We start from the raw sequence: 24345 nt of genomic DNA, 5'->3' as shown, positions 1-24345 counted from the left end.
CATTCCTCGCGCGTCGAGTAAGCGTTTTTACGATTCACCGCGCGACCTTGACTGACTGCCGGGGAAACAACTGCTCCCGAGGGATTCCAAAGACAGATTGAACGAGAATTTCGCTTCGACGGAGGATCCTTCTGAGGCGATACGACCTCCCAGGAGCACTGAAGCGATCGAGACGATCCGTTCGAGTTGCCGAGCGTTGGTAACGAATCCAAGGGGTTCGACGGGCCCGATACGCGATGCAGGAAGGTCGGGTTAGGTCTGGGGAACCGGTCTTCGTCGATGAACCCACGAGGCGCAAGCACAGTGCCCGTTAATATACACGCGCACAAATTCGGCCGACAGAACGTATGCACGCAGCACGCGCGGCGACTAGGCGACGACTAGAGGGGTCCCCAGTGCTGTGTAGCGAGCCCACGATGAACTACGATCTGGCCCGTAGAGCAGCAGCAGCGAGCTTGAAGCGGCGCTGCACTCTCGCTCTATCCCGCGAGGCGGTTACACAATCCGCGCGCGTATAGCCTCGGGGTCTTTCTACTAGAGCAAGGTTTCCTCGACTGGGCTAGGCCCGAAGGAGGCTTTTGGGTGCCCATTGAGGGGCGGGAATTACGAAGTAACACTAACGAATACAGCCGGTAGCTGATAGCGGCGGGCGAGGATGCGAACGGAGACAAACGGGAAGTGCAAAGCTGCCACTTTGGCTGATCGAATCGCTATTTATAGCGGCGGCAAGGATGGGCCGGTGGCAGGCAACTAAATCGCTATTAATAGGTAGCGTTGTTCTTGTTGTTGTTTGCGGACGTTGCAGGCAACGGCGGTGGAAGAGGTGCAGTAATGAAGGAGATGGGAAACAATGGGACGTTTTTAACGGGGGCGTGAAAGACAGGCTGCCTCGGAATTGGGCGTCGTTGCAGAATCCCGGGTCCGCTCAGGAGCCAATTCTAGCTTCTATTTGGGTCACCGTGTCAGATCCTGGAGCGAACGGGGAAAACGAATGTGGAGCGTTGCCGTTGAGTGGCGTCTGAGACAGATGAGCCGAGGGGGCAAGTCGTAGATCCGCGGAGAGACGTGCGAGGATAATGCAAAAGAGAGCGACACCAGGGAGGGCGGGAGAAAGGAGGGACCCCATCGCTCGCGTGGTGCTCGGGCGAGGTAAAAGCCGCCAGAGAGCGGTAGCGGTTGTAATTGGACCACTTTGCCGCTAAACGAGCTTAACAATCGATTCTGGCTTCCACTCTAATGGTGTAATGCGGAGAGGCGACGGAATGGGATTCTTCTGACGTTGCTTTAATGACGGGACCGTCAGCAGCTGATCCCGCCAGCCGTCGCGACGCCTCGGTACAGAACGTACCTAATGGCGGAGTGAAAAATCAACGAAGCTTCGAGGAAACCTTCTTCCAACACATACCCTACTTTAGTTTCCGGGATTTCGACCGGTTGTAGGGGAGGACCGAGGCTAGCTGATACGTTCTTCAGTTTTCAATGTTTTTCATTTTTGTTTGAATTAATTACTTGATAACAAATATGCTAAAATATACTTTGGTCCTTCCTCTTTAATATGTTGTAAATGAAAAGTTGAGAAAATACGTACGGAATGAATGTAAAATGTATCAATTCACCCCACTGCGGGGCTAGTTGATACGTTATTCTGTTTTCAATTTTTTTTTTCACTTTGTGTTTGAATTAATTACTTAATAACAAATATGCTAAAATATACTTTGGTCCTTCCTCTTTAATATGTTGTAAATGAAAAGTTGAGAAAATACGTACGGAATTAATGTAAAATGTATCGATTCACCCCACTGCGGGGCTAGTTGATACGTTATTCTGTTTTCAATTTTTTTTTTCACTTTGTGTTTGAATTAATTACTTAATAACAAATATACTAAAATATACTTTGATCCTTCCTCTTTAATACATAGTAAGCGAAAACTTGAAAAAATACATACAAAATGAAAGAAAAAATGTTATTTGGACGATCAACTTGTACGTATCAAAACTATTTACTTTTTCTTTATATAAACGAAAAAAGTTTAAAAAAAACGATTGTTAACGTCAATGTACACACTCGTACGCTGGATCGTAGGAAAGAATTGAACAACAATCTTCGCATATCTCGCTCAAATGGAGCTACATATACACGATGTCGAGATAATTCGTCTCTATAAACTTGCCCCCTGCATCAACTAGCCCCGATCTCCCCTATGGGTCTCTGAACGATTGAGTATGACTACCCTGAGTAATACACACTGGTGTTCCAGAACATTACAAAATCCTACTCTCAATCTTTCCTATTCCCCAACTACTTAAACAACTCCGCGGGGACTTTATGAATACTTCTGAATCTCGAGTACCGAGTCCCAAATACCGCGAAGACCACATTATGCATATTTCAGCGACTATGCGAAAGCACAAACTCCCGAGCACAGATCTTCCAATCTACAGAGTCTGAAGTTGCAACGAGCCGACGATCCCATTTCCAAAGGGGAGAGAGACGTTTTTCCTCGCGACTCGTCGGGCACTGTACCGAAGCAAAAGTGACTGTGGATCGCTCGCGTACGCGGACTAGAGATATCGCGGGGGAAAAAAGTCCGCTGTCTCGGGCCTCGCGAGGAGAACTAGCCGCGACTAGCCAGACGGTGCTAGACACATCGTAAAGCGTCGGGGTGGCCAAGCCAAACGGGCGAACAAGTGTTACACAACGGGGATGGCCGAAAAAGCTGTGCCAAGCTGCGTGGCGCTGGGCCACGGCGTAAATGCGTGTGTCCACGTAACCTCGAAAAGCAGAGGGGCACACGGAGGAGAGGAAGATCGATGGACACGCGATGCATCACGCACACAGAGACTCGCCGACGCTGTGGCTGTCTCCCAACGAACGTTCCTCGGGGCTTGCGAAAAAGCCCAGGGTTATTTCGACCGCTTTAGGGACCCCTCTTATGCGTGCCTTTTTCTCTTTCTCGTCCCGCGACCTTAACGACGCGTCTCGCGAGGGTTCTGGGCCAGCCAGAAAAATGAGGGCGAGCAGGTAACGCTTGCAACCGATCTCCAAACGTCACTGCCATAAATGAGTCGATGAGCGCGGGCCACCTGTCTATGTAACGTTCAAAGATATGTATGTAATCTCGTTAATTTCGATAGCTTTTAAGTTCAATTCTTTTATTTAAAGTTCCTTTTACATTCTCCGAACGTTATTTCAGATATGAAAGCTCCCGATATCGTTTATCCGAGCGTGGTCCCTGTACAGCCTGGGATCGATTCGAAAGGACATATTTTATCGAATACCGTTGTTCCAGATACACCAGGGGCTCGAGACGAACCGCGTTTGTGGGAGGATACTACCGGAATTCGGTTTGCATGAAATTAATTTCAGAGCGGCAGCTGTTACGGGGCCAGTGCTTTGCATCGTCGATAACGACTTCGGCTACCGTACTACAGATCGCGCGTAACGCCGAGTCGTTCGCGAACGTTCCTCGGCGCGATTACGAGGAGAAACGCTGCGGCATTAATTCTGCACAAGGTTCGATCGAGCCACCGAGTACGTACGTACACCGCTCGACCACCAATTTTTTTAAACGCACCCTCGATTGTTTTTACACCACCCCCGGCCCCCGTATTTCCATTTAATTCGCCAAGCAACGAGAAGTACAGTGGAATCGAAACGCTGCGCGAGAGATCGAATCTTCGGTTTGTTCGTTGCAAGTAGACTTCTAGGTCGAGCGAACACGAACGAGATTTCAGGAAACGGGTACACTTTTCAGTGTTTGCCCCCTTCGGTTTTCATTGCTCGACAATGCGCGGCTTTCTGTGTTTCTTGGAATTTTGCGTTTACCCACACACCCTCGAAGAACGTTAATATTCTATGGGCACCTTTCCGTAGATTTAATTTGCAACCCTCACCACACCTTGCCTCTGCTATTTTTTACTCCACTTCTATCCCTGCTGAAAACTCGATGTTCGGGATGCAGGCCGATATAGGGCACGGTTGGAGAACACGGATCGATTGGTACCTATGGTGGATGGAGAGGTGTGGTATATATCGAATCGCGTTAAACAGTGCCGCCGCTTTTAGTAGCGCCTGTGGTCGACCTTCGCGTGAAATATAATTAGTGCTAATTATTGAATGCGCGGCGTCCCTGAATTTCGATCGATCACGAGGAAGAAAGACAGAGATATGTATGGCACAGGATGTTTTTATGCGACTGCTTTACTTTTAATGCCCGCGTCAGAGATATGGCCCCCTCCCGGTTCTCTAGAGATTTAAGATTGGCCCGCATCGATCGCTGACGAGCGATCGCGAATGAAGGGATTCTTTTACTATGGAGGGAAGATCGAGAATTTCTCGGAGCAATTCGGTGCGACGTGAAATGCTTTTGTTCTTCGTCAAGATCCGCACGATTTCGAGGTAGCTGAAGAGCGTGCACGGAGCGCGGGGGGGCATTAATAATTTGGAGTCAGCGGAGCTTCGTTCTCAGGGGAAATTTCAACTTTCACACTGATGCACCTATTTGCCAAATTGGTAACACATTTCCTCGAAATATTTTACGGCTTCTGCGGAACCGCACGGATCTCGAGACTCGCGGTAACGCATCGAATCGCGTTGAAACGATCGTAACTCTAGCACCGTATCCCTAAGTCGACACATATATCGTGCATGCTTGGCGTGACGTCACCTGGACTCTGTTGCTCGTCGATATTCACCTGCGTAATCGATGCTGCGTTCGAATCATCGACAAGAACGAAAAGACAAGTCGTCCAGAGGCCACCGAAAACGAGGCTGCTGTCGGCTCTGCCCAACAATCTGCGGGGAGCTACAATCTCCGAAGGGCGCGGATATCCCGAGGTTCAATTTCCCTCGAAGGCCAGACAATTTCGAAGCAATTAGGTAACGAGAAATATAGATTGAAAGCAGGAACGGGGAGGGCAAGGGCGAAAGAGACGAGAGGAGCGAAGTCGGCTGGGAATCACTTGCGAAACGCCAGCGAGGAAGCGGGGACGTGACGGAGATTCGACGGAGGAGCGAGGATGGGAATGGGAAGGGGAGGAGGAGGAGGAGAATGGCGGCAAGATAAAGAGCGAACAGCAGCCTCCCTTGCCAGGTGGACGGAACCTGGGCAGACTTAATCTTAGAACACCTCCTCGACTGCCAACGAAACAGCAGGGCACCTTCTCGTGGCCGCTGCCAGGACCGTTGTGTGTCACTTTCGTCATCGCGGCAGGCCGCACGCACGCACGCACGCACACGCGTAAAAGCGCAACGCACCGCGTCCGCGACGAGAACCGGACTAAAGTGGGCGCGCACGCAACGGACGGCGACGCGAAAACCCGACACGCTTATCGCGCGGACCACACCGCGACGCGGAGGGCACGGCGACGACGCGGCGAACGTTCCCCAAAGAGAACGAAAACGATCGAACGCGAGAAGGACAGAGAGAGAGAGAGAGGAGATGGAGGGAGTGGAGGAAGAAGGAAAAGACACGCAGAGAAGGATGGGGTATCGAGTCTGGACGCTACGTAAACGCGCCTTAAAGTATCCTCCCGCGGTTGGATCCTCCTCCGTCTGTTCTCCTCCCGCTCCCCTCTACCGCGCGTCGCCGTGAAACAACACGGTATCGGGCGAGAAAAGCGCACCTGCGCGCTCCTGCGTCGTTTTCTCGGTCGCGGCCCGCTTGTCCCTGTCGTGCCACTGCCACCTCTCCTCCTCTCCCTCCAGCCCCTACTAGCCTATTAACCCTCTCCTCCTCCTCCTTCCTAGCTCTCCGCGAGCCGCAGACTTGATCCCTCCCCTCTTCGCCCGTCTCTCCTCCATACGCCTACAACTCGCGACTGGAGGGGCAACCCTTGGAGGTAACCTTACTCTCCGCCACCTCTCTCACGCCCCTCCCCCCTCCTCACCCAAGCGATCCCTCTCCGCCAGAGCCAACATCCACGACCCTGTAACACCACCCACCCATCGCCGTGCATCGTCGAGAGTCGATTATCGTCGGCACGGAACCGGGGCCGGACCGTTCGTTCCACCGCACTCGATACGGCCGACAGAGACACCAATATGGCCGACCGGCGAATATACGTCGACCAACGCACAGTGGGGAAATTTTCCGATTTTATGGCCAAAAACATGAAAATACATTTTTCAATTCGACAAAATAAATGTCGATTGAAGAACTAATATCAGCATCAAGTGCCTCCAGTTTTACTGTTTTAAATTTAAATGTTTTAATACAAAGCTCGTGTAGATTCTCAAATATTTATGTTCGCGTGAGGTTGGAACGATCGCAAAGAATTAATCTAGATTTTCGAGTTACTTTGAATTTATATTCTATTATCCAAAGTTGCGAAAATAATTTCAAGACATGGATTCAATTCTTGGTGGAGCGTAAGATATCGTTTTGTCCTGAAAATAATTGTGCTTCGGTTTTTAAAAAGTAATTTATACAATTTTTAAAGTAGTTATGTAATTTTCATTACATAAAATACTTATAAATCCCACAATATCCTGCAATGATTTTCATTCCTATTTTACTTTGAACTATTTTCATTCTATAAATGCAATTATTAATTGCAAATAGTTGCTAATCTTGTAATTATATGCATGTTTTTAAACACGATCCAGTGTGTCTTGTATAACATGCGACATAACTGTGACCGAGACTGGCTCACATGTTATACATTACAAGCCTTTTTATTCTTTTTTATACGATTTTATTCAGCTTCGATTCTCTGATTGTTTGTCGTCAGAAGCGATAACCCTTCTGCTATGCCGTGCTGCACTGTAGCAGAGGCATGATCTAACAAAGAAAAAACCGTCTAAATGTAAATAATAAAAAAATCTTTATCGTTTGTAATTTTCATAAGTGCTGTTTTTCGGATAATTTATTTCCTCATATACCAGAACGTAAAACTGCCGAATTTTATATATTAAAAATAAGTTTACAGACTTTGACCACGAAAATGGATATAGTTCTTCAATTGACATTTGTATTAAATTTGTAAAATTCAAAAATTTCATTTCTGTAGTTTTGGCCATAAAATCGCAAAATGTCCCCACTGTGCAACGGTCGGGCACCAATCGCAGGGGGGATTACGTAAGCCGAGGATGATCAGGCCTTTCGCGTCGATAGGTGGATGGCGCGGTTAGACAGCCGTGAGAAACGGGAACTAGGGAAACACGCTGTCCAAGATTCAGGAAAGCAGAGTTTCATCGCGGAGGAGCTATGTCTATCTAGCCGCGAGAATTCGAGAAATTCGACTTTCCGGAAGCTGTGCCTGGTGACTGGGCCCTTATTAGTCTTAACGTTGAGTTGAATTAAACCTGCTATACATTTTAGCAACTTCGGTTTGCCGCTTTCCCGTTTCGAAAGTGGAGATCGGAGTTCTCTGAAAGCACGGTTCAACGATTCATCTGATATACAATCTCAGTGTATTCTGTTCGGACTGAGGTACAAAGCCAGGCAAGCCTGTGCCGCCTATCTAAAATTAGACACTGCCAATCATCGGGCGCAATCTATATTATCGGGACAATCGATTACCTTGGAGCACGGTGGGCGCTGCTGGAGCTATCGTACATACGTAGGTAGGTACACGGCGATATTGGTAGCTCGATTAGGAAGAGCCGAGAGCGCAAAGCGATTGGAGTCTGTGAAAGGTCGAGTGCTGGGAAGATTAATGCGATCGCAGGGGATAACTCTCGCGAGGTGCCCATTGGCGCCAATTGCCCGCCGAAGCGGGTATAATTTCATGTTGGTGGCGAGTTTCCGTGACCACGAGGATCCATGAAAAATCGGACATCGCTTCGCGCGAGTAAAAGTATCCTAGAGTTCTGGCTCGAAGACAAGCTCGAGGTGCGCAGTTGGCTCCGGCCTGATATGAAAAGAATTCGGGAATCGGATTCGTCAGCGGCAAAGTAAGAGCGGTACCCTTTACGCATTCGTCGCTCGGCTCTAAAATTAATGGAACCGCACAGCGCATGTGCTCGGAACCATGCAGAACAGCCACCAAGTTCCGCCAATGTCGAGGTCAAGTAACAAATCATCTGACTCTACTTCGGAACGTTAGTTAGGGTACCTAAATCCGGGGCTGACGGCACACCTAACACGAAATAGCTATTAAAAGTAGCACCGATGTACTATTTGTTTTATCAGAGTAAACCTAACATGTTCAGAATTTTATGCAGATTCAGAAAAGCTGGTCGATGTTTGTTTTAAGACAATATTTGTGGCGAGGTCCCGGAAGAAACGGGACGGGTTGTTCGGAGGGATGGTCCGCCCTTTTTTGGAGAGATGACTACGTAATTATTCGCGAAGAAATAAGAAAGGAAGCAAAATTATATACAACTAGAGATTTATCGAAAACTGAACAAATAAAATAAATAAACAAATAAATAAAAGTAGGGTAAACCAACCAGTGAATGGCCGAATTTTTGTATCTATGGACCTTTGAGATTAATACTTGAATATATTTATGTATAATAACAAAACAACTGTTGAAATTGCATTTAAATTTATTTCTCTTGGAATTTCTATAAAAATAATTACTTATTCTTATCGTAATTTAAAAAAAAAATTATAAAATGTAAAACTTATTAATGTTTTCAATTGTACTTATTAATGTTCGCTTAATACGCGTGACTAAAAATATAGGTTGTTTAAAGTGCAACTACACTCCATTTATAAACATATAATAATGTTTAAACTTATAATTGACATTTCTCTGCCTAATGGTCATTCACTGGTACGCGGTCAATTACTTGTTGGTTTACCCTACTCAATATTAAAAAAAAAACTAAAAAAAATTCGATGCAAAATATTGTAAATTTAACTTATAAAATAAAAGTTTAGAAAGTGAAGCACCCCTCGCTCAGAATTTGAAAGTCAACCATTTTTCCTAATCATAACTGTAATTAATATGGCCAAACACTGTCGCTGCATTATCCCTAAATAGGAACTATCTTATTATCCAAAACATTAAACAAAAATTAACATAGAAGTAGGTATGTTTTAAATACGATTCCGTACACCACTGTTTGATAAAAAAAGGTTAAATGTAATTTACCTTTTATAGCCTACAAATCCAGAAAAACACAGAAGGAAGTGAAATGACGCTATTCATTCAACCATTTCGCTTCTAGAGAAGCAATTGGTCTGCACTAAGCAACTGTACCAACTCCCTGGATTTGCCCTAGCTCCTCCACTCTATTCAAATTCCTATTAAACCGCCAGAGCCGCGCAGTTTCGCACTCTACTGGTCAGAGCCACAATTAAATACTAGCCGAAGATCCAATTACCGTTAGCCGTGAAGCAATAACAGCTGGATGATAATTAACGCCGTCGCAGAGTGCCAGGATAATAGGAAACGATCCCAGGATTCGGTAAACAACGAATTACCCCCCCAAGAGTCGCGGAACGAGGCTTAAAAAGGCATCTGCGGCGCGCCGCGAAGGTCGCGCTCGCCCTGTCTGACCACGAATCGAACTTTTCTACTTAGAAACCAGCTCGCGCCGAGGACGCGCGAAGGGGCAACGAGGGAAGTGGAAGCAACACGTGGCCCCAGGAACGAGCAACCGCGTCTGTGCCGGCGGCTATAATAACGTCGGCCGATTATTCTCTGGCTACGAGAGTCCGGAAGGAACTGATACAGGCCTCCGTCTCCAGCGCGAGTCAACGGGCGCGGTGCGCGCGCTAGAGCGTTGCAGAATCGACAGCGCGGCGCGGCTGATGAAAAACAAAGCCAGAAATTGTGGAGCAGCGAAGAACGGGCGACTGGGCGAAACCCTCCGCAGTTGCAGTCTGCCCGATGCGCGCGTTTAGGCGCTGACAGAGTGGCAGGGGGGGATACTGAAATGGGAGCCAATTGGATCGGACCAACGGCGAGAGGTGATATGTTCAATCGGGAACAGCAATTTTATGAGACACGAATTTCACGATCAATCTGAGTGACCCATATATATCGGAGGGGAGGCACGCTGCGCACGGGTGTGGTGAAAAGTTACAGCAACATTTTAGTGGATCGTAACGTGGCGCGCAATTTAATGGGGTGCTTCGGAAGTAGTTGAAAAAAGGATTCGCGCACGTCGGCCGAATTTCGCGTGATATTTAGCTTCCCTCTCGTATCGCCGTTTCAGCCACGGCGCAGTATTTCCACGCGATTCCCTGACACCTCGTATGTGAAACGTGCGGGAATAACTCGGCGCTCTCGAGCGCGACAGACAGGTCGAGTAATTGGATCGAGAGCGTGGAGGCTGCGATTGGCAGCCAACTAACGGGCCCGTTTCAACCCCACACACAGGAAGTGGCAAGGGCTCCGGGGATCCTATATAAATGTTTTGCTTAACTTGACCGTAATCCCGCGGCGGGGACACAATCTGACTGGCGTTTACGAGGTCTTGGAGATTTCTAGAGCACGCAGCGCGACGGAGGAAGCGGGACGGCCATTCAATTACCGGAGCAGTTCAAAGGGAATTCTGTTTCTACGTCGCCGCAAGCTGGGCCAGAGGCCACGTCGGGAACAATGCAGTCGCCATTGATCGTATATCGCATTGCAAACCAAATAACACACTTGGAAATAAATGAACGTTAACGTGATAAATAAAAGAAACGATCCGCTGCGGCGTTAAGTAGTGTCAGGAAATGCCAAGGATATTAAGCTCGTTTAACTCGTGTATTCCCGAAACATTATTCCATCAATTATCCCCAGTAATTTCCCATGCATATAATTCCCATTAATTCCTCGCGCTATTTAATCTCTATCATCATCGCGCTGTATGAAAGTAGGTACGCGTTCGCGGAATGACGTCAGCGGATCCACCCCCGCAACCCTGCTGTGCCACCAGTAATCCCTTCGAGTAGGGGGGGAGTGGAACAGCGACTTCCCAGTCAATAGCAAACGGGGCTGGAGCCTCTTCTCCAGCGTGTTCCATCTTCGAGAGGCGACTTTCACCCCCATATGTCTCAAAGACTCACCCCTGGCTAGTGTGTTCCTGATTCCTCGATATTTTTTGTTTCCCGAGAAATCAGATCGTACTTCTCGAGGATTCTCGAGAAATTGAAAGAAATATTACAAAATTTATAATTTTGGAATAATGTTGATAATATTTATCAAAAACACAAGAGACCTTTAACTAATTGTTCATTCCTGTCTAATTTGCACAAACCTTGTATAAATGAAAAAACAGATATTAAATATAATTGATATATTTATTTATTTAATACAAAATTTGTGCAAAGTGAAACATTACTTTTTTATTTTAAACTGATTTTTCATCTGTTTCTTTTTTTGTGATAAAATCTGTAGCTGTAGAAAACTTTCTTTCGTTTTGAGTGGATGTTGATTTGATCCTATGTAGCATATCCAAAAATTATGGTAAATTGGGCGTCCTTCCAGTGGACTAAAAAATATGAAATTCCTTTGTTAAAGTCCAGAATTTATCGTCTTCTTGGTTGATACTAATTTCTTGAAGGCTCTCTGCGATTGCTATCTCTAATTGTTTTCTTAATGGTAATTCTTCATTTTAAGGACTCGTAAATTTTCCAGTATTTTCAGGAGAATCATGGTTACTGTTATATTTTCCGCAAAATTTTAGATACTTAAAAATTGTTCTGGCGTTATATACATATCTGTCGTGGATATTAAATGACAAACGCGTCTTTTGAATCTTTTTGAAGAGATTCTCCATTAGCTATGCAACAATTTTATAAGGGATACAATAGTTTTGTCTCTTCTTTTCGATATTTCTTCTTTAATAGCCACAAGAAACTCATTACTTAATTCAGTAAGTATACCATTTTTCTAAATCGTTAAATAAGAATTTAAGAGCACCTTCGCCAGTCAATAATGTCGAAGCTTTTCTACTGAGATTTTCTATTGTAATTCATATAGGTTCTAATGCTACTAATAAGATTTATTATAAATTGCAGATGTGTTTACACGTTCGCGATTAACTAGTAATATACAAATTGAACTAACTAAAAATTCAATTCTGAAAATAAATGAGATTTATAATAATTCTCGTAGACTCAAGTTTCTCGAGAAAGATAGTATTTCTTGAGAAATAAGAAATAAGCATTTATAAAATTTCTCGAGAAGGAACACTACCCCTGACGAATGCTTCCCCTTCGCTGTTCAAACATGCACGCCCAACAGAAGCAGCTTGTTATCCTTCTTATCATCTGTATAGGTGAATTAGATTCCCTGGAAGAAAATCTAATCGCCGTTTCCCCATCCAGGAGAAGAAATCGCGAAAGGGTCTCGTTAGAAAGGTTCCGCAGCTCGCGAAGCAGGACTTCTCTATGGAAGTGATCGAGATAGCGTCGGAGGTGTCTGGAGATCAGCTGGAGGACTCGCTGAATTCGCCCGAAACTTAATTACCCCGGGGGAAGGTTGGCGCGATAAGGCGGAGGCGGAAACGAAGAGACACTATCGATCGGAGAGGGGCAATCAGTTTCTACTTATCGCGCGCAGGAGGGGCGCGTCTTCGTGGCTCTCAACCTTGGGGCACATTAAGGGTGCCACAGTTTGCTCGTTGGTAATAGGGCCAAGGACGCGCCTACGCCTCCGTTCGGCTGAATAAATCATCGAGGTTCGACAAATTGTTCAGTCGGCGTGGAAGCCGCGCTCTACCAACCCTCCCTAATGAACTCCGCGCGAAAATTCCCGAGGGGACAGGTGGAATACAGACTGGAGTTAAAAGTGAAGCAGCGTCTAGTTAAAGAATGGGGTGGATATGTCGCGTACAAAGCTATTCGCAACCACTGCCAGTCTCGCCCTTCCCCTCCCTCTGGACTTATATTCCTCGGCGTTAACCTATTTCTTCCTACCATCAACAACTCCCACGCGCCCCCTGCAACCCCTGAAGGCCCTGGCCGACCGCCTTCCGCCTGTGGTGGGGCGCAGGGGAGTATTCATGCACGAGCGGCCGCCAGGGGCTGACCCAATTTCGCGGCGTAGGTTGGCCTCTGACTGTCTGACCTTTTCCCAGGAGAGTTCCTGGCGAGGGTGCGCGTGCGGAGCATTAGGGAGAGAGATCAAGAGGGATACAGAGGGAGGATTGGCGGGTACACGTGTACGGCCCGGACGTGCCCGGGAATGGGATTTAGGAAGCCGGAGAAACCACGGGGAGTGCGTAAGGCGAGTGGAAATTGAAAATAGAGGACGAGGGAAACGGTGGAATCCATAAAGCTGAGCGTGGAGGAGATAAATGCTCCGTGACATTGATTTATAATAGCAACTTCCGCGAGCTTCTGACTTGGGTATGCAGAGATATATATTTTAACATTAGCAATATCTACTTCGAGAAAACGTACACCTCTTTCTACCACCACCGAGGACCCTAAGTGGTATCTTAATTTCCTAAACTAAACGAGTCTAATAGTAACAACTTAGAGTACTGAGCCTATTCACCGAGCGACCCTCCGCTGTTTGCGAGCAAACCATAGGGACAGAGTTAGAAGTGGACGCAACAGGAACTGATTAAATTCAGCTGGAGGGGTGAGCACAGGTGGAAGGGAGGCCAAGCTCCATCCAGAAAGCCTGGCGAAGCTGCGTAGGCGGCGGAGGTTCGCCAGGCAGGTGCTGGCCGACCGTGAGGGGATAAATGAAACTGGGTCACCCCTGGGAACCGGCGAGCCTGGAGCTCGTGTCCGGGAACAACTGGCCAGGAGGCCTCGAATATCGGGCAGCGGGAGCTGGAATACGCGCTATTTGCCAAGGAAACTCGGCAGATCTCTTCGACGTTACATTAATATTAATACAACCTCCTGAAATACAAGATTGCACCGTTATGCAATCGTATCGCCAAAAAAATGCCGCGGATCCTATGAATTTACCAGAAATTAAAAGTAACTCAATTATGAAGTAATAAGACAGGCGATACTGATCTCTCCATATTGAAATACTCTAAAATATATCACCAGCGGCTACATGACGCGCAGGAACCCACTAGGAACCTGATACATGCAACATCAAGCACCGATATCCAAGTACAATAATTGATCTCCCATCTCCAAGATGGGAGCGCGTATCCATGTATCAGAACAAAGGCGCGGAGGGAATTTATGCCTCGCAGGTATCAGGTACACCTCTCCGCAAAGGATGAGTGGACAAAGGGACCTCTGTTAGAGGTATCGATTGCTGAGTCGGCACAAAAGGAAATATTAGCGAGCGAGCGAGTGTGCGTCGAGGAATGGATGGCACGTACGTGAAAACACGCGGATTATTTTCACGTGTAATGAATATACGGCGCGTGAAGAGGCACTGGCGAGATCCGGGGATCGTCGATACCATCGCGTTGACCTACATGTCGCTTCTCGCGAAAAACTTCCGAATAATTCCTCTTCGAGTTGCACGACAGAGTATAGCGCGCGATGGAGTGGCAGTCTAACCGCGCGGGTATGCGCATCAAGATCGTGCCCATACGGATTAACGTAGCCGTAATCAAGTAACTCGAACACACTGGCTCCCCCAGAGGTTGCATCCGTGAAACAACTCACCGTGGAGCACCTCCGAACGAGACAATGGTATTAACGACGCTGCGCCGGGGAGCCTCGAAGCTCGCTGGATTTGTAGGAGCACGCGGGGATTTCGAGGGAACCAGGCCCACTGTTGGTGGCCATTAATCTGGGAAGAAAAGGGTGATCACGGAGGAAGCGAACGAGAACTGCGGGCCGCGCCATGGTACTCGGAATGATTATCTCCCATCGAAGTGGAAGCCTGTGGCATGTCTGAGCTTCGTTATTAACAGAACTCTGGATCTAGCTAGGTATCCGGTGTTGAATTGTTGAACGCATATTCTACTACTCGGCCGAGTAATCCGGCGGGGAAGATTTTCACTGGGCCGAGTCACTCGTCAGGTGTAAACCCAGCTTAAGGGATGGTGTCCTCTGATGGGACACGTTGATAAAAGAATGCCATCTGCAGAGTGAACGTGGAAGACTGCCACAGCCAAAGCGGATCAGCTGTTAGTACACAAGCTGTCGGGGCTGGATTGCATAATGCTTCCATTACGTGACGATGCATTCCCTTCCTCCTTCCGCTCTTCCGAGCCGTCTGTGCGTAACCGTCTATAAAGCCTCTAAAGTACAAGGCTACGAGCTGTCCAGTAGCGTACGAAACGTTAACGCGTAATGGGCGCTGCTGATGTCTTGACCCAGTATCCCTGCAGGCTATTTCGACGGGAATGAGCGTACACGGGAAACGTCGGGAGGAAACTCTCGTTCTCAGAATCTTCTGCACTTTACTATCGGTGGTATAGACACTCGTGGAGATACTGCTGTTCATTTTTTTAGTAATAGGATGCTCTCGTACTACCATCTAAGATTCGCAGTGCTACTGCTTTATTAAATTAGACGTTCCGGGTCTCATTTAATTTAGCATTTAATTCTAAAAACTATTCCACAACCTAGGCGTAGCAGTTCCATTAAAACAAAGATTCTTCTGGTATACAGTCGAACGAAATCGGCTCGGCAGTTTTTGAGTTTTGCGCTTTCAAACATACACATACATGCATGGCACAGTCATTAACCAATCGATATTCCTGCTGACGCTCGTGCCCACTTTCACACCGCTACTCGTACCTATAATGACCATAGATATGAGCGCTTTTTCTTCAAGTAACTACAAACCGCAACGTTGTTCAAGGGAACTTAACTTCTCAATCAACTAAGTACATACTTCTTTTTACTTAAACGTTTACTATTCAAAAGTTAAAAGAGTCACTGTTATATCACCGCTCGGGCTTTCCGAGTGCAAATTTCAGATCCCAGCGCAGATTTGAAGCTCCCATGTTCCCGTCAGGCCGGCATACACGAAGCTACGATTAATTGCTAATTTATACAATAAACAGCGCGAGCGTTGACTAGAGGACAAAAACGAAACTGGCCCCCCTGCCAAAAACCTGTATGCTGCAATTCTGCCGCAGTTGCAACGGAGACTTACGTAATTCCCCTGGCCATGACGCGAGCAACACGCGCGACATTTTCACGCGCTTCGTCTCCCCTCCCACTGACCCGCGAGTTTTCGCATAACTAGCTTACATACGTCGGATGACATGGCGGTTAATTTTTCCTCGTTAGGCAGCACGGATATGTTTACGACATCGGGAGGAGTTCGGGGCTCGGTGATGGGTACCTACCGACTTACCAACCTGGCGTGACTCACGGAGAAGAACCATATGCCGCACTCACTTTTGTCAAGTCCGACGTGCGCTTGAATGAAGGGACAGCGTGTGACTATCACTGATTTCGAAAAGTTCTGATAGAAACGAAGAATACGGTTTCAACAATGGGGGAATAATTATCTCCGTTACGATATCATCGGAATACCAAAAGTCCATCATCTCGATGCTCCCACGAGTCCAGCAGTTATAGTAGAGGCCACGGAGCAAACAATAATGCATCACCTCGAGAGCTCGTATTTTCCATCACGGTGCATCGTCCAAGATAACAGTTAATTATGCCGCTGTTCGCATTAAACGCGCCGCCATTAGAGCGCGATGCACCGGTGACGCGCCTTCCGGTGTTACTCGTACTTTCAGCCGTTCCCTGTGTGCCTCGGCCACACGTCGGTGGTAGTCAGCTTATCGAGACGCTGCTCGGGGCGTTATTTTCCACGCGGGAAACGCACCGCGACGCGCAACGTTTATCGATTAATCTCGTTTGGGACGTTCGATCGCGATAATGACGGGGATGATGTCATCCTGAGATATTACCATCCGACGTGTCGCAATGGTGGTCTCGTCTCATCTGTGTTGGGCATGCGAGCATCTCCGAAGAAAATTAATCCAGGGGATTAATCGAATTAGATGTGACCAACGATGCATTGTTCGACTGGCGTGCCGTGCAGTCTGTTATCGTTTAAGTGACGCACGTGATACTTGCTGAAAAGCAACCTGACAATTAACCGATACTTGCGACTTGTCCTTGGAATTTGTAAAAATCCAACCGCGTACTAAAATCACATTGCATCGGCCCACGAAACTTCAGCATCCCTGTATTTACTACTCCGTTTCTTCTGAAGTAAAGACAGACACGGAAACAATTAAAAGAATAGCAAAAACTGGAGAGAGATCGACCTATGAAACTTGAGCATCCCTGTGTTTACTACTCCCTTCTTCTTCTGAAGTAAAGGCAGACACGGAAACGATTAAGAGAATAGCAAAAACAGGAGAGATGAGTCGAGGTCTCTATTAGCAAACGAGACTGCGCGTCAGACAGGAGTCAGGAGGGAAGACTCTGCCTGCTTAGCTCTAGGAGCAGCTGATTGGCCATCCGAAGCGTCAGCTGATTCTGACAGCCCGGACGACCTTGTGCGCATCCTGGCGCGCAACGCGCCACCGAGCGATTCAAATGCACGGCGGTGTCGTCGATGCGCGCACAGTGCACGCTCGAGCCGCCCCACTTGCACCCCATCGATCGCGAAACGGGAATCATAAACATCCTCGTAATCCGTCGCACCGCTAACTTCTCCACGAACGAATCTCTCAGCAACTGTATTCGAAAGTAAAAAGAAACAGAGTAGAAGCTGACGAGGACCACCATCGCGATGGAGCGCGAAACCCTGATAACGGGTGTCCTTCCCTGGAGGATGCATCACTGCTATGGCAACGTCTCGCGGTGTGCCTGCGCGTTGTTCGACTCGGCGGAGGATTGGCTATATCCATATATCCTGGTGTCTCCAGCGACCCCGATCAATAATTCATTTCCCAGCTGTCACGCCCCTGTTTGGTGGTCTCGCGCCATCGAGAGGCTCGCACGCGTTGCGTAGCATTAATTTCACTAGATTGCCCTCGGTGTATAGGAGCAATAGGTACCGACAGAGTAGCGACTTAGCGCCGTAGGTACTCGGAGTACACCCTCGAAAGTGGGATATACCAAGGCTTTCGTAATTGAGACCACAATGTAAGTTTCGATCTTAAATGGTCTAGCGATACTCGTTGATCATGGTGACTTCTTTACGTGCCACGGAGATATATGGTTCGCAGAAGTTGTGTGCGAGGTACTAGCGTGCTTCTTCTCCTCGATGGCATCGAAAATATTACTGCCTCTCTTCTGTGACATTTGGTCCACCGCACAGGGAACGGCAGGTAACTCTTGGGTTGACAACGCCCTCAGAAAACTGAGATACCACCAGCTGTGTTCACCCGCTTCATTACCCACCGAGTGAACGCAGAGTGGCTCCCTGTTCTCCGAGAGCCCGGTTCCGAATGTTCCGATGCCTCCGTTCCGCTTTTACCGACCGAACGCTGCCGAATGACTGCCGCGCGGTCTTCTAGCGAAGGGAACTGCTTCCAGCCTCGATGCCCTCCCTTGGTTCTCGAGTTCTAATTAACGAATCCTTCGCGCAACCCTTCCATAGGCCAAGGGAAACCTGCGTATGCTCGAGGGTTTGTAGAAAATTGCCCAACGCGATAGAATCTCTGGTAACGGCGGGAATAGTGTCGTGTATACGAAGATAGCGGACCAGCCATGGATTATGGATAATAAAGTGATCGATTAATCGATATCCCCGCAGCAAAGAGAGCTGAAAAGCGGATCGCTATTCGAACGACGTGTTTTACGCCAGGGGACACAAAAATCCACGGTGTCGGATAATAAATTACAGCCTGTCGCGAGTTAATCGATTTTGTAATCATTTTCCACGCTACAACGACGAGCCTGTCTATCCGTCCAATTAATCCTGATGGAAGAAGTTGCCAGGTGGCTTTAAGCGCTCCGTGCAATCTGACTGACAATCGAAACTTCCTGCCGCGTCAAAAATAATTAATCGAGGGGATACACCTCTTGTGCACGCTCCGAGAACGATTAGTTCGTCACTGTGCATACATAAGTGCCGCGACTACTTCACTTATCATTCCCCATTTCAGAAATTCGACACCGGAATAATAAATTTCTACCTCCGACTTATTAATCACTAAAGAACTCTGGGTAAGGGTACGTTTATGTTGGAGCTGCGATAAACGATCACAGCGACGATAAGAGCGAAGCGTCGAAATTAGTGACGCGCGATATTTATCGATCACTGTACATATCGATATTTGCATGTCGATATTTTGATATTTTGCTATCGATATTTCAAACGCTAATAATTGCAGGTATCCATAACTTCGTTCAAAATATCGATAATAGTTATCGCACCTACTTTCGTTCGAGCCAATTAAAGCTAATTTTCAAATTATCGCGTTTAAGTAAAATGCAGTAATTCCTTTTCATACTTTTATATCGAATAGTGCCTATGATATTTCTTATTAAAATAAAAATTCTAGTTTCCTTGTAAATATGATTTGGAAAGTAGATTACTTGTTTTCATTGTAATACTTTTGAATCTTAATTTGAATAAAATAATCTCTTAATGGTACTATATGAAAATTGTTCTTTTTGAAAATTCCTTTTAATCAATAATAATATTCTCTCGAATATATGTAGCTTATTTTTTAATTGGTAAATTCATACGATCTTTGTATCGATATTAGCAACATCGAGACTTTTTGAATAATATATTTCATGTATCGATATTGAACGAAGAAATATATATCGATAAGCATTATCGATAGTTGGGACCAATATCGCGCATCACTGGTCGAAATACATTATATTGTTTTACAATGGAACTGTTTACATCGGATCAGCGAGTAGAGCAACGCTTACTACATAGATGACCAAACGATAAAAGCGCCGAGAAAGAAATATTTCTTTCCCTTCGCTATTATCGCAGCTCCGCCATAAACGTACCCTAAGGGTTAAAAGGTAATTCGCTAAAACGTAACAATTGCGTAACTGCGTAATGTCTCTACGCACGGTTTAAAAGCCTTCGCGGCGTAGCTCGGCCAAGTTTGCACAGGCTTATCTTATCGAGCGTTAGCCAAGCTACGCTATCTGAATCAATGCAAGCCCCGCACAATAGTCGGGGACGAGTCGCGACGCGCATACTTTAAGGCGCAACCTGCCCCAATCAAACATCAAAGTGGCCTTTGCTGCATACATTCGCTGCACACGCGGGCGGAATCGAGTTTCAAGGTTAAGTGATAAGTCGGTCAAGCAGGGTTATCGCGGGGAATCCCTCCACAGACGGCAACTTTCTCTCCCCCTCAACAATTCGCGAAGAATTCCGATCCCCAGCTACGTTTGCTTTCTAATTTATATCCCAGCGAGAACAATCCTCTCTATCTCCCCCTTCGACACTATTTTCTTCAAACGTATTCCCACGCAAGATTCCAAGAAACCCGTCGCAGAGGCGACAATGTTTATCATTCCTTTCCGAGGTGTAAATATTAGCGATGCAACTCTCTCGCGAGAGGGTTTCCTCGATATTAGACGCTTAAAGAATTCGTTAGACCATTCATTGAGCACTGGAAGCGAGCCAATCGGGGATCACACAGCAGAAAGAGAGCGCGCGCGCGCGCACTGACGCGTGCGAATGACGTCACACCGTGACGTTCTGTGTGCGTGCACGCACGAGATACGCGGGGTGATTACATGGCGGGGTATCGTAACAGAATAAAATAGCGGTGCGGAGATCGTAACGTGCATTCCAAGCGTACTGCGCTTCAGATTTTACTGTTACACTTCGATCGACGCAGGCTCTACTAATATTCCGATCGAAACTGTAGGATAGTAACGTTAATTCTCGCTTGTAAGGAGAAAGATTGGCAAGTTGCGTTTGAAAACTGAATACGTCGATTGTTACTGAACATTTCTCCATTGATGAAACCATCCATTCATTATTACTATCCTGACTATATATAGTAGCCTGATTTTATTCTGTCAAGAGTACCACGCCGTTATCAATTAATAATAATAATAATAAAAAAATCTGCCACTCACAATCTGCTGCTGGGTTCGTTGCTGGCCTCGTCACCCTCGATTCGGTACACCTTGCCGGACATCACGTATTCGAAGCTGTCCGCTCTGGAACCTCCTTCCTGCTCCGTCGCGTTCCACTCCCCTCCGTCTGGGTAGCCGTCTTCCCGCAATGTCGTCGCGAGCACCAGACGAAATTTATCGCCTGCAGAGAAGAAAGCAAGAGGTCTCTGAGTAAAACGAATCGACGAGGATAATCGTGCGACGAAAACCGCGATATCGGAACAGGGAAATCGAGGTCTAATAATAAACCTCAAGGCGGTTGCATCGAAAATACATTGGGGCCGATGCAGACGCGGTGCCTCGGCACATTTAACGAGGCTCGCACGGGTGGTCGCGTAAACCGATAGCCAGGCCTGATCGGTATTGTTCGACGAACATTGGGGTTCGCGACGGCAGACATTGAGTAAAAGGAGACTTGCTACGATAATTTCCCTTCCGCGGCTTGTATATCATGTACGGCGACACGTCACTGCGGAACGATGCACGAAAACTTTAATACGTCCCGGCGATTATCTATAACTGCTGCTGATTATGCAAGAGACCGTGAGACACGGGGGTAGAAGGGGTTCAGAAATTGCTGCGATAAAATGGGATCTGGCCGAGCTGAAGCAGCGATACTAAAAACTTATGTCAGAACTAGATTATAGAAAATACAGTAGGTATTCGTAATAGGTACGCGCTCACTGTTCTAGAAGAGTACTCAAAGCGTAGCAATTCCTCGGTAGAATTAAAATGCTTGATACAGAGAATGTAGTGCGTAGTATCGGGTATGTAGTTTGGAGGGTTGAGGTATAAAGGGGAGCGAGAAGGGCGAAAGTGCGGGAGACCGAAAAGAAGGGATGATCGGTTAAGGGTTCGCATTCACAGAGCGAAGAATTAGTGCCGGAATGTAGGCCGAAAATGAACACGAGGGGTTAAAAGACCGTCTATCTTAATAGATACGAAATACTGGGAATATCGAATTTGGGAAACGCCACCGAAGTGGTAGGAAGAGCTGTCCACTATTCTCTGGTCGCTGAAAGTAAGTCCGCGCACGTAAGTCTCCGAGAACAAGGGTCAAGGTGAAGTCCACGCTATGCCGACGATGGATATATAGCACGGTAATCGATATTAGCAGCCGTGGCAATGCCGAGGGCGGCGAGGAAACAGCGAACGAAACGAAGTCAGGGGATCTGCATAGCCAATTGATCGCGTCACGAAGCGTACACCCGCGGGCAGCAAGCTTACATCGTAATGGCGATTATAGATTATCTAGTTGAGCGATGCACAAATGGTATCGCCGATTGCACGAGCTGACGCGAGACGGGCAAAGAGTGCGCGACGTTCGCGTAATTTGCAGCGTTAACCTTGACACTGGCAGAGAGACGCGTCCCATTAATTTCCTCGTGTCGAATGCATTAACGCTCTCTGGTGGGCTGTGCTTTAAGTTACACGTCGAGGCTCTTGTCGAATACGCTTTACCAACTGCACTGGTAATTAACAATTACTTATGGAACGTTCTATTTGAGACGCTAATGACGTACAAAGTTATTTACTCCCTTTCAGTTTGAACCGCGGAAGCACAGAGTATAATGATATACTGTGAGAGAAGAATAAGGAGTGATGTACTAGAAACGGTACCATGGAATGTGTTCCAAACGCTACGGACCATCCCTTCGGCGGAGCTTTAGCGACTGTGTCCCGGGTCTACCGAAAACCGCCATCTTGTCCCGTGGCGTCAAACACAAGCCGAGCGAGTGCGAGAGAGAGAGAGAGTGCGAGAGAGAGAGAGAGTGAGAGAGAGAGTGAGAGAGTGTGAGAGAGAGATCGTTTATATCCATTCTTCGTATCATGATGCGCATCCGCATTCGCCGCGTAGGACGTCCCGTTCTCGTCCTCCTCGAATACTCACACACCTGTCACGACCTTGCCGTCGCACCAAGCGATTCCCGACGCACCGCGATAACGCACGAACCTTCCCGACCATCGTTCCCGGTACCACTGACGTTTACTGCCGATTCGGGTTACACACGACCCCTTTTCCCGTAATCGGCTCCTCCGTCCTCCATTCCTCACACTCGAGCAGCATCGATCATTCCGACGTCTTAGGATTATTAAAAGGACCCTGGTCCCTCTTGGTCACGTATATAGGTTAGTCGTGCGGACGACATTCGCGAAAGGGCCGTCCGTCCATCCGGTGAGCCGCGAGGGCGTAGGGAAAGCAAAGAGCACGCGCGATGGGGAGAGAAGGTTAAACGCGAATACGCGATGGAACTTACGCGAGCACGGCCGAGGGAAGCACACACACACGATCGCTTCTTCTCCCGCGGAGCGAGTATCGCGCGCGACCGACACAGCTACGAGTCGTGGCCGTTTTGACCTTGGCATTGAACTTATGGGTGCTGCCGGGTGAGGCAGGAGAGCGGAGCGGGACTGGCGCCGCGGAGAGGGGAGACCAGCAGAAATGTGGCACGGCCAGTGGCGGAGAGGGGGGCCAGGAAGATTGCGTCATCTCGCGCAAGCCTGTGCGCCGCGCGTCAATACAGCGGGACTACTTGCTGCCTGGTCCTATGGACTAACCTTCGTTCCCCTTCCCCTCCGCGCCCCGGCGGTTTGCTCGCTCTCTTCCACGCTGCGCGGAGCTCCGTCCCGCAAAATCTATCTCGCTCTACTCCCAGCAGCTGTGAACACGGATCGCGATACCTCGATTCCCTTTCCCGTGGGACCATTTCGTAGCTTCTGTAGCCACCTTCGGATGAATTACCGTACAGTTTTTCATTCTCTTCAGGCGCCTTGTGTTCAAGTTCGTATCGGGAGGATACGCGTATCGCTAGGGTAGAATAGAAGGTAGAGAGGGAGCTACTATCGGGACTGTGCCGGGTCGTTCGAGAGAGGCACAGAAAAGGGAAACTGTCCTCTCGAAATAGCGAGCGGCGGAGAGAAACAGGACATGAATCTGTAAACACGCTGAGAAGAGCAGGAGGTGGATCGACTGTGCGGTGCACCCCGTTCCTGGCACACCAGTGGGTGTGTGACGCACCCGCTCCCTCTGCAGCAACCGAATATCAACGGGATACATCCAGAACTGTCCGCGGGGGGCGAGTCGAAATGACGATGCCCGAGGGGAGGGGGTCGCTTTTGCTGCAGCGTGACGTGGCCTTGGGAACGCTTACAACCCTAACACGAATACCTATCCTCTTTGATCGTGAACTTAACTGCGCCAAGAATGGTAAATCTTTTCACCGCAGGACCTTGTACCAACATCGTTCTTCCTTTCCGCAGTTGTGCATAGGATATCCTACCTCCGCGATAGTATTCCAAAATGATACTGTTCCTAACAAAGTAAATCAGCAAAGAGTGCGAACTGATTCCAGAGACGGAATTCTAATACAACTTATATTGGGTAGTCGAGAGAGAAAGAGAAAAATAGCGAGCGAGAGAGAGAGAGAGAGAGAGAGAGAGAGAGAGAGAGAGAGAGAGAGAGAGAGAGAGAGAGAGAGAGAGAGAGGTACAATAGAGATAT

At 47.6% G+C, this 24345-nt stretch overlaps 1 protein-coding gene across 2 annotated transcripts in view; it reads right to left on the bottom strand.

Annotated features, from left to right (window-relative positions):
* Rpb8 (DNA-directed RNA polymerases I, II, and III subunit Rpb8) overlaps positions 1-24345 on the bottom strand; it is a 63949-nt gene that overhangs the window by 8503 nt on the left and 31101 nt on the right. For both annotated transcript variants that reach the window (XM_076810836.1, XM_076810837.1), the window contains one exon: positions 20805-20985. In XM_076810836.1, coding sequence (XP_076666951.1) covers positions 20805-20985 — 181 coding nt within the window. The remainder of the gene's footprint in view (positions 1-20804; positions 20986-24345) is intronic.

Source organism: Andrena cerasifolii, chromosome 4, assembly GCF_050908995.1.
Source record: "Andrena cerasifolii isolate SP2316 chromosome 4, iyAndCera1_principal, whole genome shotgun sequence".
Classification (NCBI taxonomy): domain Eukaryota; kingdom Metazoa; phylum Arthropoda; class Insecta; order Hymenoptera; family Andrenidae; genus Andrena; species Andrena cerasifolii.
This window is presented reverse-complemented; position numbering and strand designations above follow the sequence as displayed.